The 13,031-nt window shown below is 60.2% G+C and overlaps 1 protein-coding gene across 1 annotated transcript; it reads right to left on the bottom strand.

The window, feature by feature from the left end:
- Window positions 1-8,740: 8,740 nt before the first annotated feature.
- MSX1 (msh homeobox 1) lies at window positions 8,741-12,313 on the bottom strand. The gene is made up of 2 exons (XM_019453724.2): window positions 11,617-12,313; window positions 8,741-9,293 (listed from the first exon to the last, which is right to left on the bottom strand). Exons 1-2 carry the CDS (start codon window positions 12,083-12,085, stop codon window positions 8,851-8,853), a joined length of 912 nt encoding a protein of 303 aa, XP_019309269.1. The 5' UTR covers window positions 12,086-12,313; the 3' UTR covers window positions 8,741-8,850.
- Window positions 12,314-13,031: the final 718 nt, after the last annotated feature.

The raw sequence follows: 13,031 nt of genomic DNA, 5'->3' as shown, positions 1-13,031 counted from the left end.
GCACCTGCCCCGTGCCTTCGTCCCCGACCCAGGAGTTTCCCCGACCAGACCAGCGCGTTGGTCTGCTGCCCCCAACCCGGGGCCCGAGGCATTTCGACAGGGAGGAGCTCCGGATCTCTGTGCCCCCAGGCCCAGCCTCTCAAGTGAGTTTCACCAGAAGGCCTAGTACTTGGGAAGGTTCCCAGGGCGCCTCCTTGCGTCTCCAGAGAGTCATCGCTAGCGCGGTGATGGGCCAGCTCAGCCCCCACCTCTCCGATCTCTTCCTGCAGACCCCAGAGCAGGCAGGAAAACTGGGGATCCTTTCAGGAGTCCAGGTTCCAGACGGTTCATCCAGAAGCTGCCGGGCGACCTTGGGCACATCACTTGACATCTCTGGACCACAGCTGACTCAGAGAATATTTTCCTCGAAAGGCCAGGCTGTGAATCGAGTGAGATTATGCGTGATTGGACGCCTGGCACAGAGGCTGGCTCAGAGGGAGGGCTTCTTTAAGGGATGAGGACCTCCCTTCCCCTCCGGAGACCCTACTAAAGCGCTGGGGTAAACAATTAAAACATCTGTCAAACCATAGCCTGCCTTCAGAGAGTTTGTAGGACGAGAGGAGACGGACGAACTGGGTGCAAGAACTGAAGCCCACCCAAACCCCGCCCCGCAGCTGAGGCCCCACTGGTTCCAGGGGACTCCAGGACGGGAGCTGGGCACCAAGCACAGGGTCTCAAGTCTGAGAGGAGAGAAACGTCTTTGGGGTCTGGGGCTGCCTTGCCCTGAGAAGCCCCCAGGCTTCTCGCCCCTTCCGTGGTGTGGGGAGGGGGATAGGGTCACAGAAGAGAAGAGGCCAAGGGAACAACTTCTCACTGGTGGCCACCCTGGGCCAGGTCACTAACACTTGTCCTCTAACTGGGGCGGGGGACCTCGCCTACTCTGTCCCCACCGCTCCCCTCATTAAAACAGAGCAGAGCTTCAGAAAACCCAAGCCGACCCTGGAGGGCTCCTGTCCGAACCGCACCAGAGTCCAGCACCCAGCCCTGATGGCTCTTCCTGCCTCAGAGGCTTTGCACTGGTCCCTCTCCGTGGAAGGATCTAGAATCTTCTCCTGGCTCTTGTTGGAACTCCAGGCCCTTCCTCATTCTTTGGGTCCCAGCCCACACCCTGCTCCTCCATGGAGGGGTCCACTTTGACCACCTCCAGTCCTCACGCTCTTATTTTCTCCCTTCCCAGCATTCACTTCTACCCGAAATTCATACTTATTTGTTCATGTGTCCAATTGCCGTTGAATGAATGAATGAAAGGACGCTGGACTAAAACCAGGGATCCAGGCTCTGCCCAGACTTTCTGCGTGGCCTCAGCCAAATCGCAACTACCCCTTCAAGCCTCAGTTTCCTCACCTGTAATATGAGCTAATGAGGGCGCCTGAGTCACAGAAGGAGGATGAAAAGAAGAATCTTTGAACTCCAGGTCCACACTGGCCACAGTCTTCCATCCATCCTTTGGGTCTCGTCCAGGGACAAGAACACACCTCCCCTCCGGCCCCAGACCCACTTCCCCATCCATCACCCGACCTCACCTCACCCCCGCTGCCACTGCCCTCGGAGGATCAGAACCTTCGGACTTCCAAGCAGCCGGCTGGAGGGCCATGGGGCAGCCACCGGCGAAGAGGTGGGGTGGTCATCCCGCCCCTGTGCTGTGTGCCCTGGGGTTCTCAGAGCGCCTTCCGGTCGGGGACAGCCGCAGCGTCCCCACACCAGCCTGAAAGTGATTCCCCTCCTCGGACCAGGAAACCGAGGCTCAGAAAGGCTCAGTGACAGGGCCCAGCAGAGGCTGCCTGGGTCAGAAGCCCTGCTCCAGCTGTCGCCAGTGCTGTGACCTTGCTTGTGTCGCTCATCTTCCTATGCCTCCTTTTCCTCGTCCGTGACATGGGGATTCCACGGGTGGCTGTGTGTCGGTGGTGTGGACTTGTTGGCATAATCCCCACGGACCACTTGGAGTGGTCCTGGAGCAAGCAAGGGCTCAGTACGTGTCAGCTGCTGTCACATCAGCAGGGACAGGTCTACTCTGATTCCCCAACTGGGAACGGGGCGGGGGGGGGGGGGGAACAGACCAACAGACCAGGAGAGCCCTTTTCTCTTCTTTTTCTGGACCCCTGCCAGGAGTCATTGCTGTGCCCACTTAACAGACGTGGAGCCTGAGTCCACGGAACTCAGGGTGGGTCACTACTTCTACCACTGGGGGATCCAAGGGCGTCACCAGAGAGGAAACAGGGTATTTTTGAAAAATAACCTCGCAAAGCATGGGAGTCCAGCCTACCCTAGGGGCAGCTCATCCGAGCGGAGACAGAGGGACAGGACTCGGTGAAGGCGCCCGGAAGTTCCCAGGAGGGAGACACAGGGGACTGGCCCCCTCAGGGGAGACTCCGACGTCACCCAGACCGCGCCCCCAACACACCCCACCGGCTCCGCGTAAACAGCGCAAATGCGGCCTCCCATGGGCACACACGGCCAGGAGCCCAAGAGCGCAACCCTCGCGGAGCCTCGCTGACAGATCCCATGCCCGCGTGGCTGTCAAAACCCGCTTTTCCCCGGGGAGGGGAGGGAGGCAGTCCCTGCGGTCCCCTGAGCTGCCGGCTAGGATCCAGCTTCTGCTCCGCGCCGCCTGGAGCCAGTCTGCTCGCCTGTAAAATGGGCAGCAAAGCCCGCCACGCGGGGCTCCTACTCCATCCGACTCCGAGGCGGTCTCAGGTGGGCGGGGCGTTCCCGCCGTCTGTCCCCAGTCAGGCCCCGAATGAAGAATCGGCCCTCGAATTCTTTACTGCACCCTTGCGGCGGCGCTCAAGGCCTGGTGAGCCAGGCGTTCGGGCCCATTCCGAAGCCCGGGAGAGGCGCTCCTGACACGCTAGACGTCACCACCCGGAGAGGCAGAACCCGATTCCAGCCCTCAGGTTCGAGTCGACTGCCCCGACTGCCTTTTGGAGTCTCCAGAGAGGCCCACGCGCGCGCACGCGCGCGCACCCACACACCCGCCCCTTTGAAATTCGTCTCTCTTAATTACCCATTATCGATGTTTAATGCTGCAAGTGCTAAGCAGCTCACAGAGAGCACTTCGTTTTATACCCACGATAATAGGAAGGGATTCTCACCACGATTCCACACTTTACGTGTGGGGAAAGTGAGACTCAGAGAGGTTAAGTAACTTCTCCAAGGTCACACAGCTAATGAGTACCAAAACCATGAATCCTACGACCAGATGGGCTGGAGCGATCCATCAATGTCCTAATGCTGAGTAGCTGGCTCCTTCTCAAAGCACCGCCTTCTCGGTGGGGGAGCAGGGTTCAGTGCCTGTGTGTTGTAGAATGGGGGGGCGGGGGGGATTTGCTGTGCCGGGGGACTGGATGGACGTCCCAGATCTTGGGCCTGGATGCAGCCCAGCAAGAGCAGACATCGCATCTGAGCCCTAGGAAGGTGGTCTAAGTCTCTGCGGAAGCAGGAGAAGGCGGTGTGCAGACAGGGGTGGGAATGGGGTGGGGGTGGCCCCAGGGGAGGAGCCCCAGGAGGAGAAAGGAAGCTGAAGTCACCCAGGGTTCTTGCGAGGGAGCTCCGGGCGCTCCCTCTGGCGCCTCCAGCAGCCTCCAAGTAGAAGCTCTGCGTTTTAGGATTGACTCCCAGCGCCGGCACGAACAGCTCCCGAGCCCTCCACACAGTGTGTCCCCCCTCCCCCACCCGTTGTGCCCCGAGTCGCCCAGTCTACTCCTGTGGCTCCGGCTCATCTGCCCAGTCTGAGTGGCTTCAAGCGGCTTCGATAGGCCTCTGCCTGGAGTCTCTTGCTGTGGCTGGCTGTGTCCACAATTTCTTGGCGTTCATCTGCCTCCATTCAATGACGGTCTCGCACCAAGGTTCCGCGCGCCTCGCAGCGTCGCCAGGTCCTGGGGGCTGAACTGCAGTAGGGACGTGGAAGGGTGGCACCTTGCCGTTGTATGTTTGCCTCTATAAACCGGGACGTGTGTGTTGATGGTGGGTGTTGGTGTGTGTGTGTGTGTGTTAGTTCTGTGTGTACAGGGTGTGCGGCGTACGTAGATGTCGTGTGGCTGGGTGTCTGTGCGCGCGCGCGCGTGTGCTGGTTGGATGTGTTGGGTGTCTGTCTCGTGCCTGTGTTGCATGTGTGGTGTTAGATGTGTGTGTGTTGCAGTGTTTGTTGGTGTGCGGTGTATGCGATGACGGCGACGACGACGACGGCGCGCATGCGTAATAGCTCCGTCTCGGAGCGAGCCTGACCCAGCGTCCGGCTCCAGTGCCGCGAAGAGCAGGGGCTGTAGGCTCGCGGCGCCGCGGGGGGGCGCTGTGCGAGAGGCAGGCGGGTGTGATGAGAGGGTCCCCCTAGGCCTGGAGCAGGGGTGTTGTGCGAGGGCGGGAGTGGAAACTGTCGAGTGGAGCGAAAGGAAATCCGCGAGTCTGAAGTGGGGACTCCGTGTGCGCTGGAGAATGGACGCTTGGTGGTCGTGGGCAGGGGACAGTGAAGGTGTTTCCCGGGAGCGGCCGGAGTCCGGGCTGGGGGAGTGTCCCGGCCTCGCCGCCTCTCGAGCGGCTGGGAGGGCGGAGACAGAGCCGGGGAGGCCGCGCGGCCCCGGGGGCCCGGCCAGGCCGGCGCCAGCCGCCGAGTTGAAAGGCGGCCGCAGCCTCTCCTTGCTGCTTCCCATTGCGCCCCCGAGGGCTCCAGGCGGGGCGTAGGCCGGGCTCACCTCGGGGCCGCGGGTCACTAAGGGGGGCATCATTCGGTACGGGACCCCGCCAGCCTCACGGCCCGCGTAGGCTTCGCACTTGAGGTCCCCCGCCTCCTGAGTAACTGTCTCCCCTGGGCCTCCTGCGCGACCGGGGCCTTCAATCCCGGGGTCAACGAGCGAAGAAAAGGACCCCAAAACAAGGCGCGCTTGGCGCGAGCTCCCCACCCCTCCCCGGCCTCGCAGAGCCGCGACCGCGATCGCCCCGGCCCCCCGCGGACCCACGCGGAGCGAAAGCGCACCAGGGCCCCTGCCCCGGAGCGATCTCTCCGACCTGGGGCGCCGCGCCACCGACCTTGGGCCTGTTCGGCCCGGCCGGCGTGGTCAGAAGCTGAGTTTGCAGATCGAGGCTTTGTCTGCTCCCCAACAAACCGAAAATGCCTTCACAGACGGCTCGCAGGGCAGGTGAGAAGCCCCTTTTGTTCCCCAAGGGACGGGGCTTGCTCGTGGTCAGAGCACGAAGGAGTTAAATTCGTGGGGCTGTGGCTGGGTTCCCGGGGCCCGTTTGCCAAGGATATGCGCGCTTCGCAGGCCTTTTCCAGCGTCCAAGAGCTATTCAGGCGCTAAGTGACCCTCAAGGAGACAGGGCTGGGCAGTGGGGGGAAAGCGTAGATGCCGCCGTGTAACCTGTGTTCGAATCCCTGCTCTACCCTTTATGGGCTGTGTGACCTTGGGAAATCACGTAACCTCTCTGGGCTGCTGTCCACTCCCTTGTAAAACAATCCCCTAAGGTTCTGGGGAGGCGGCGATGTCAGGAATTCCTCTGGGCGCCATACGTGGTGACTCCGAGTGAACGATCCGGTGCTTTCTGCCAAAGGAGGAAACCGATCGGTAGAGGACCAGGCCTGGGAACCCCCTGCCCACTCTGCCCTCGCTTGAAAAACAAGCAACTTAGTTCAGAGGGCTGAACGAGGAGCGGTGCCCAGAACCCCGCCTCCAGTTCCCACCAGACCTGGCTGAATCTGACTCGGGGCCCTCACCCCACACCAGGGCACCGCTCCGATCCAGCAAACATTTATTGGACACCTTCTGTGTGCATGCTCTGTTGAGATAGGGAATTCAGAAACAAAAACGAGGGAAAGAAAGAACTAGACGAAAAGAAACTAGGGGAGACGGGAGTGGAAGGAAACCCAGACCCAAGCCGGCGACTCGGGCGGAGGCGCGCGCGGAGGCGGGCGCGACCGGGGGGTCCCAGGGCGGCCGCCTCCTCCAACCCTCCGAGGTGCTGGGTGGGGGAAGGGGGCGCGCCCGCCCGCCTCGCCTGCAGCTACCGCCTCTCTGGAGCCGCGGCGCGTCTGCAGAGCGCGAGCCGTCGCTCATTACTGCAATTATGTTGCTCTAAGTTTGCCTCGACCCTAAATTGCCAAACTTCGAGGAGCCAGGAGGCCCGGGAGTCCGAGCCAGCGGAGACACCTGATCCTGCCCCACCATTCCCCTACCCGCACTTGAGGAAAAGCCTCTGGTGCTGCGGACTCACTGTGAACTGAGAAAATTCAGACCCGCCCCCTACTCCCTGGGCGCCCTCTCTCGCAGGGGTTCGTTGTCGCTTCTCCAGAATCCTGGGAGTGGGAAGGATTTCTAGGCCCATTTTGCAGATGAGAAAACTAAGGAAGCAAGAAACGGAAGATCTTCCTTATCCCAAGTCAGGCAAAGTTTAAGTGGCAGGGCTGGGATGAATCACATTGGCTTGTCTGACTTCAAGTTCAATGCTATCCCCAGGACGGGAGAATCACGAGGGGTGTTGCAGGAAGGAAGCTGGAAAATGTGTAGAAGGCAGTGTCCGCTCCATCGCGGTCCGGTTGCTTAGTTTATAGAGGGGAAGCAAAAACAACCCCTTTCTGCGTCTGCCGGAAGGAAGCAGCGATGTACCTCGACCCTCAAGCGCCTTGCAAGGACTGACTACGTGAGTCTGAGAGCTTTTTAGGTCTAACTGCTCTCTCTCGGGGACAAGGAGGCCCGGATTCGGGTTCTGACCGCACTTCTGGGAGCCCGGCTTCCGGGCTCCCCCAGTCTGTCTGGTCCCGCAGAACGGCACTCCACAGCAAGCTTGCTTTCTTCTCCTCCGGAGGGGAGTTGTGGCATGCTCAGACTGCAGCCTCGGGGATCGAACGTTTGCCGGAGCTACGGAGACTGGAAGATCCTAGAACCAGGGTACCCCGGAACTTGCCGGGCGAAGGCTCACAGCCGGCCCCGGGGGTGCATGGGCGCAACCCTGTGCGCTCTTGGAATTCCTAGGCAGAGCTCCGGCGCCTGGGGCTAGAAACAGCGCCGTGTGCCCAAGACTCGGTTTCCACCCTGAGCCACGGCCTCTATCCGTGGAGACGTCCACCCTCCCCAAGTCCAACGCCAGATACTTTGCGTTGTAACAACTGTTGGCCTGCTGGCTTGCAGTGTTAAGGGCTCGCCGCAAAGGCTGCCTGGGGCTGTCCCGCGTGGAGTCTGGAGGCGCGGGCCAAGGCGGGGTGGAGGCAAGGCCGGGGGAGGGGACGCACGCAGATCTGGTGAGAATTAAACCGGGGCCCCCAACTCGAAAGAGAACAGAGCGGTGCCTGGAACATAGTAGGCCCTGTTTACTAGGAGGTCATTTTCTGCTACCAACATCCTTGCAGAATTCGCCCCAGAAGGCTAAAACTTGGCGCTCGTTCAAATCTATTCTCCTGGAAGCCTGAATTTAACCTACTATATAAAAGAAAAAACGGAGTCTGTGAGAGTTTGGGGGGAGGGCTCATGCAAAGGACACGCCAAGGTGGGAAGTGTATTGTCGCCTTGGGTTTTCAGTAAAGTGGTTTGTGTTTAGGCGTCCTAATAGGGGGTGTGAAGGAGTTCACATTCTGGCAGCTCAAAATTAAATCCACAAACCGGGTCTACACCAGCGCAGCGACTTAGAGAAGGAAAGCTGTGCCTCCACCCCCCACCTGGCCTCCTGTGGGAAAAACAGGTTTGCGGGGGTGGGAATTGTCTGGATTAGCTGTCTGCAGTCATCAAACCATTTGGGTGATTCTCTTTGTTTTCATAGACAGGTTAAAAAGGAAGAAAAAAGAAAGAGTCGGTTCTGGGTCACCTGAGCAAGTGTCGATTTCAGCTTAAAGCGAATTGGAAAATTGAGCCTAATTATCGTAGGTAATTGCTTCAATTCTCCACTTGACTTTGCCAGCGCAGATCTGTCCTGTGTGTTCAAAGAGACGCCCCCCTCTGTCCCGGAATATCGTGGTCACCTTTGAAAGGCGTTAGAGTAAAAGTCCCATGGCACTGAAAGGCAATCGCATGTGCGAAGACGTGAAATTCACATAAAGGCCTAAATCAATAAAGAGATCATTTCTTGTAGCTTAAAATTAATTTATTTAACAAATATAGCTATAATATAAATGATAATAAAATTTCAAATATACAGTATATTACACACCATCCCTTCCAAAGGGATTCTTGACAGACACACAAACGTACTGTTAAATAAGAAACAGGATTTTTAAATTTTATTTTACAATTTCTTCTGATACTGGTGAGTGGGGTCCCTCCAACCTACCTTTGCAACGCATCTGTGTGCCCCCCTCCCCCCACCGACAACAAACGTTCTGCTGTTGAAGTTCTCTGAACTTTTCCGAAGGAAGGACCTGGGGGCTGGCGGGGCGGTGGGGAGGCCGATCTCCCCTGGCATGTTCTCCTTCTCTCCAACTGTTCTTATTTCCAAAATCTTCAGGCGGGAGTATTTTTCCTGTGCTTTTCGCGCCGGGTGTCGGGGGCAGGAGGCAGGGATACAGGACGCAGCCCCTGGTGCGCCTCCAACAGCTAACTCTGCTGAGGCCCCTTGGGAAATTTAACTTCTCTAACCCCAGTTTATCCATCTGTAACACAAAGGGTAGGTCTAGATTCTAGAAGAGTGTTAAGGGACCCTTCCAGCCACTTTGGGGGAGGGGATCAGACTTCGTGAGTGAACGCAGGGAGCGGCGGAGGATAAACCAGAGCAGTGTGGGGGGTGGAAGGGGAGCTCGCTGGGTGGGGTGGGGGTGGGGGGCTCCTGCTGCTTTGCAGAAGACAGGGGCTGGAGGAATCGGCTGGAACCGCAGGTAGGGGACCCTGGGACCCTCTATGTCAGATGGTACATGCTGTAGCCCACATGGGCTGTGTAGAGTCCCACGGGCGCTACCGGCAGCGCGGCGCGCTGGAAGGGGCCAGAGGCACCGTAGAGCGAGGCGCCCGCCGCGGCCGCTACCGCCGCTGGGCCGCCGAGCGGGAAGGAGAGCCCGAAGGCCGCGGGTGGCAGCATGGGCTTGGCGGCCATCTTCAGCTTTTCCAGCTCGGCCTCCTGCAGTCTCTTGGCCTTGGCGCGGCGGTTCTGGAACCAGATCTTCACCTGCGTCTCGGTGAGGCTGAGCGAGCTGGAGAACTCGGCGCGCTCGGCGATGGACAGATACTGCTTCTGGCGGAACTTGCGCTCAAGCGCCAGCAGCTGCGCCGTGGTGAAGGGCGTCCTCGGCTTGCGGTTGGTCTTGTGCTTGCGCAGGGTGCAGGCCGGGGGGCTCAGCCGCCCTAGGGAGCCGAGAGAAAGGCAGTGGGTTAAGAAAGCGGCGCGGGAGTGTAATCTGCCCACAAAGCAGAAATAGTAGTCAACAGCAATACCGGCTATTCATTTGCGTGGGGCACCTCGGTGCCAAGCGCTGGGAGAGACACTTGGAAAAGATTTTCTCCAATTGCCACGCCCCGCGGGGTAGACGTTTCCGTCTACTTCTTGCAAACGAGGAAACAAAGATTCCGGGTGAAACGCGCGCGTGTTCAAGGCCCGAACTTAAGTGGGAAGAGGTGGGATGCCTCCTGCTAGATGGCTGCTTGGGAGGGCCTTCGGCGGCGGGCCTCCTCCCACCGTCGCCCAGGCTGGGACCGTAGGTGTTAACAAGGTTGATGAAACAGGCAGAAAGGCCCTGCACCCAACCCAAGATCACATCTAGTTTTCTGCGTTGGGTGAACATGTATGTGTGCCCACCAAAGTGTTCAGCGCTAGGCTAGGCCCAGATCTCTTCCCCTTGGAACGGCGTGCTCCTACAGGGGTCTAAGGACAGTCTCAGGGGATGGCAGGCGAGCAGAGCCGGCTGTCAGGCGGTCAGAAGGTTGCACCGGCGGCCATATCTCAAATATACGAAGTGCCAAGGGGAGGGGGGTTGCATCTTCCGGTGGTCCCAGCTGTCTCTTGGGGCTCAGCCACCCCCAGTGCCTTGGCCCTCTGGTCACACACAAATGGGGGTGAGTGGGAGAGGGGTTGCAATGGCTTCTCCTCCAGCTGGGTCTCAGTCCACGGAGATGAACGGTGCCAAGCTTTTTCTTATGGCTTCAAAATATACCTCAAAGATGGGCGGTGAGCCAGCGCCCCGGCAGAGGGCTCCCGAAGGTACCAGTCGGAGTCCTCTGGGCCAGTGAACCCCTGCCCTGACACAGGGCAGTTGTGGCCAGATAAAACGGAGAACACATTATTCCCAGGACAACGGGGATCTCAACGACTTTGGGGTCAGCGTGGAGGCCCTAACCGAATTCCCGAGTCCTGGAAAGGACGCTTTGCCTACCCAGCGGCTTCCCTCGGGGGAAAAATGAATTCAAGTACATAATGTTTCACCATGCGGGTTTTGCCTAAGTATGCATGTTTTTTCGTTTGTTTGTTTTTTTTTTTTCCCTTAAATGAGCCTTTGGGCTCGCAGACCACCAGGATATGAGTCAAACGAAATCTTGTGTTAACATCCCCCCTTCTTCCCTGCTCCAGGCCATTGAGAGTCCGGGAAGCAGTTGGCCCCCGACTCGCTTTCCGCCGGGCCGCCCGAGGGGCGGGCGCCGAGGGAAACGTCAATCCCTTCGGTAGCGACAGCCTAGCCCGGGGCCACCTTCTCCAGCCTTTAGGCCCAGGGAGGGGCTGGCCTTTCAAAGACGTTTAATCCCCAGATAAAAATCATTCCTCAGCATCACGCCATTGAATTCGGGTTGCTATTATGCCGCGCAAAATAATCGGAGGAAACGAGGAAAACTTGGGAATTTCCCGTGCTCCTGAAATATCTCCGAGCGTGTTTGCTGGGCAGAGAAGCCGGGGGGCCGCGAGGCCTTGCAACGACCCCGAACGCGCCTATGGCGGCTGGAGTCCGCTCCAGTGGCCCTGTCGGGCGACGTCTGGGAGCTTCCCACCGCCACGGAGGGGACGCCTCCCGCTAATTGACTTGGTGCCCCGCCCCCTCCGCTGGACCTGAGTGCCCCCTCCCACTAATTGAACCATCCACCGTGAGCACCAAGTATCTGTCTGAAATCTGAAGGGTTGGAAGGGGGAATTTTGCAAGAGGTTCAGAACCTCAGGGCAGAGAGGTACTTTAATGCGGGGTGGAGGGGGGGTGGGGGGAGTCTTCTATGAGAAAGTGAAACTCTGAGCGCAGGGAAGATGTCCGCACCGCCTGGACCCATCCGTAGGGATAACGGCCAAATAACAGGGCATAGGGGCAGATAGGGAAGTGGGGACCCCCCGGGATCTTTTGATAGGAGCAGGAGGGGAGGGTGCCCAGACACCTTGCCCTGGAAGTTAACTGCACCCCCGCCACACACACACACACACACGCCCAGCGTCGCCCGGCCAAGGCGAGGAGTCCGCGAAAGTGGACCCAGAGCTGGGCTTCAGCCAGGCCTCTACCCCTCTAGCTGACGCGAGTAGGGAGAGTGGCGAACCCCGGCCGCCCCGCCAGCAGATCTGCAGCATGGGCTCCGGGTACCTGGCTGCAGGTACGCAGCTGCTGGAGACAGGCAGGCGCCGGCTCCAGGCCTGGCGCCCTCCCGCCCCGCACCCCCCGCCCGCCCCCCCTCCCCCGCCGCCTGGGTTCTGGCTACTTACTGGCCGGGGGCGGGGAGAAGCGGGGGTTCTGCATCCACGGGGTCCTCTCGGGCTTCTCGGGGCTCTCGGCTTTGACGAGCGCATCTTCTGGCAGCTTGAGAAGTCCTCCCACCGAGAAATGGCCCAGCGGCCGCGGCGAAGACGGCGCGTCCGGGGCTCCCAGAGACCCCGGCCGGGCGCCCAGGGGCTGCGCGGAGCCGCCCGCCGCCTGTGCGCCCTCGGAGGCCACCAGGGCGCTCTCCTTGGCCCCGGGCTTCCTGTGGTCGGCCATGAGCGCCTCCACGCTGAAGGGCAGGAGTGAAGGGGACACTTTGGGCTTGGCCCCCTCCTCGTCTGCGCCCATGGCGGCCGCCGTGGCCGCGGTGGCGCTGGGGGCCTGGCTCCCGCCTCCCCCCGCCGGCTTGCCGAAGGCGGAGTCCTCCACTTTGACACCGAGTGGCAAAGAAGTCATGTCAGCAGCCGGGGCCATGCAGAGCCGGGCCCCCCCTCCAGCCGCAGCACGGGCCAGCCGCCGGGCATGGGCTTGGGGCGAGCTGGGAGCGCGGCCGGCCTTTGGGTGCGCCCGGGGCCCTGGCCGGGCGGGCCCTCGCGCGCGCGCCTCCCGCCCCTCCCCAGAAGGCCGGCTCCGGCGCTCGGGGCCTGGTTCCTCGCTGGCGCCGCCGCGCAGGCCGGGTTCCCGGGCGCACTCGCCGGCTCCGGGTCGGGCCGCAGCTCCCCAGAGAACTTGTTAATAAGGCGAGGCCGGCGCCGCGGCGACCAATCAGCGCGCGAGGGGGCGGGCCCGGCGCCTGCCATTGGGCCGCGCTCCTGCGGACGGGCCCCGAGGCGCACTGGGCCGCTGGGCGCGCGGGACGGGGCCGGGCCCCGGGAGGGCAGGGGAGGGGAGGGGAGGGGGCGCCGGAGAAACTTTCTTCCGCGCTGCAGCCTGGGCCGCGCGTCTGTCTCCGGGTCCCCGCGGCTCTCTAGTTTTTCTGTCTTCCTGGGGGACTCTCCCTGCCCTCGTCCCTTCTCTTCTGCCCTCCCCTCTCTTCCCTTCCTTGATCGCCCCTCTCTCCCACGCCTCCCTCTTTCCTCTGCTCCTTTCCTGTTTCTACCAAGGCTTCTTTCACCTTTCCCTTTGGCGGCCAGCCGCTGTGTCTCTTTCTCTATCCCCCTCCGCTATCTGCCTCCCGTCTTCTCTCCCGCGATCATTGGCGATGAGTCATTTCAGACACACTTCTTTCACAGTTAAAAAAAAAAAAAATCTGGCTGGTTATGTATTCTAGTAGAAAGAAAGATTAATTTCTTTTTTAAAAAAAAACCAAACCTCTATTTTCTTCCTCTGTTTCAGTCTTCAAAACTTTACCTCTGAGTAGAAGTGGGCCTTTGTCTCTTTCTAGGAGCTGGACTGAAGTTTGCAGAAAGCGGCCACTCTC

This window comes from Panthera pardus, unplaced genomic scaffold (assembly GCF_024362965.1).
Source record: "Panthera pardus isolate Hobbes unplaced genomic scaffold, ASM2436296v1 HiC_scaffold_13, whole genome shotgun sequence".
NCBI lineage: Eukaryota > Metazoa > Chordata > Mammalia > Carnivora > Felidae > Panthera > Panthera pardus.
This window is presented reverse-complemented; position numbering and strand designations above follow the sequence as displayed.

What these genes read in the sequence shown, in the direction of transcription:
- MSX1 (XM_019453724.2), bottom strand. Translation starts at nt 12,085, where the DNA reads ATGGCCCCGGCTGCTGACATGACTTCTTTGCCACTCGGTGTCAAAGTG. An exon ending in CTTCTCCCCGCCCCCGGCCA is followed by an intron (nt 9,294 to 11,616) that starts GTAAGTAGCCAG and finishes TCGGCTCCCTAG; the next exon opens with GGCGGCTGAGCCCCCCGGCC.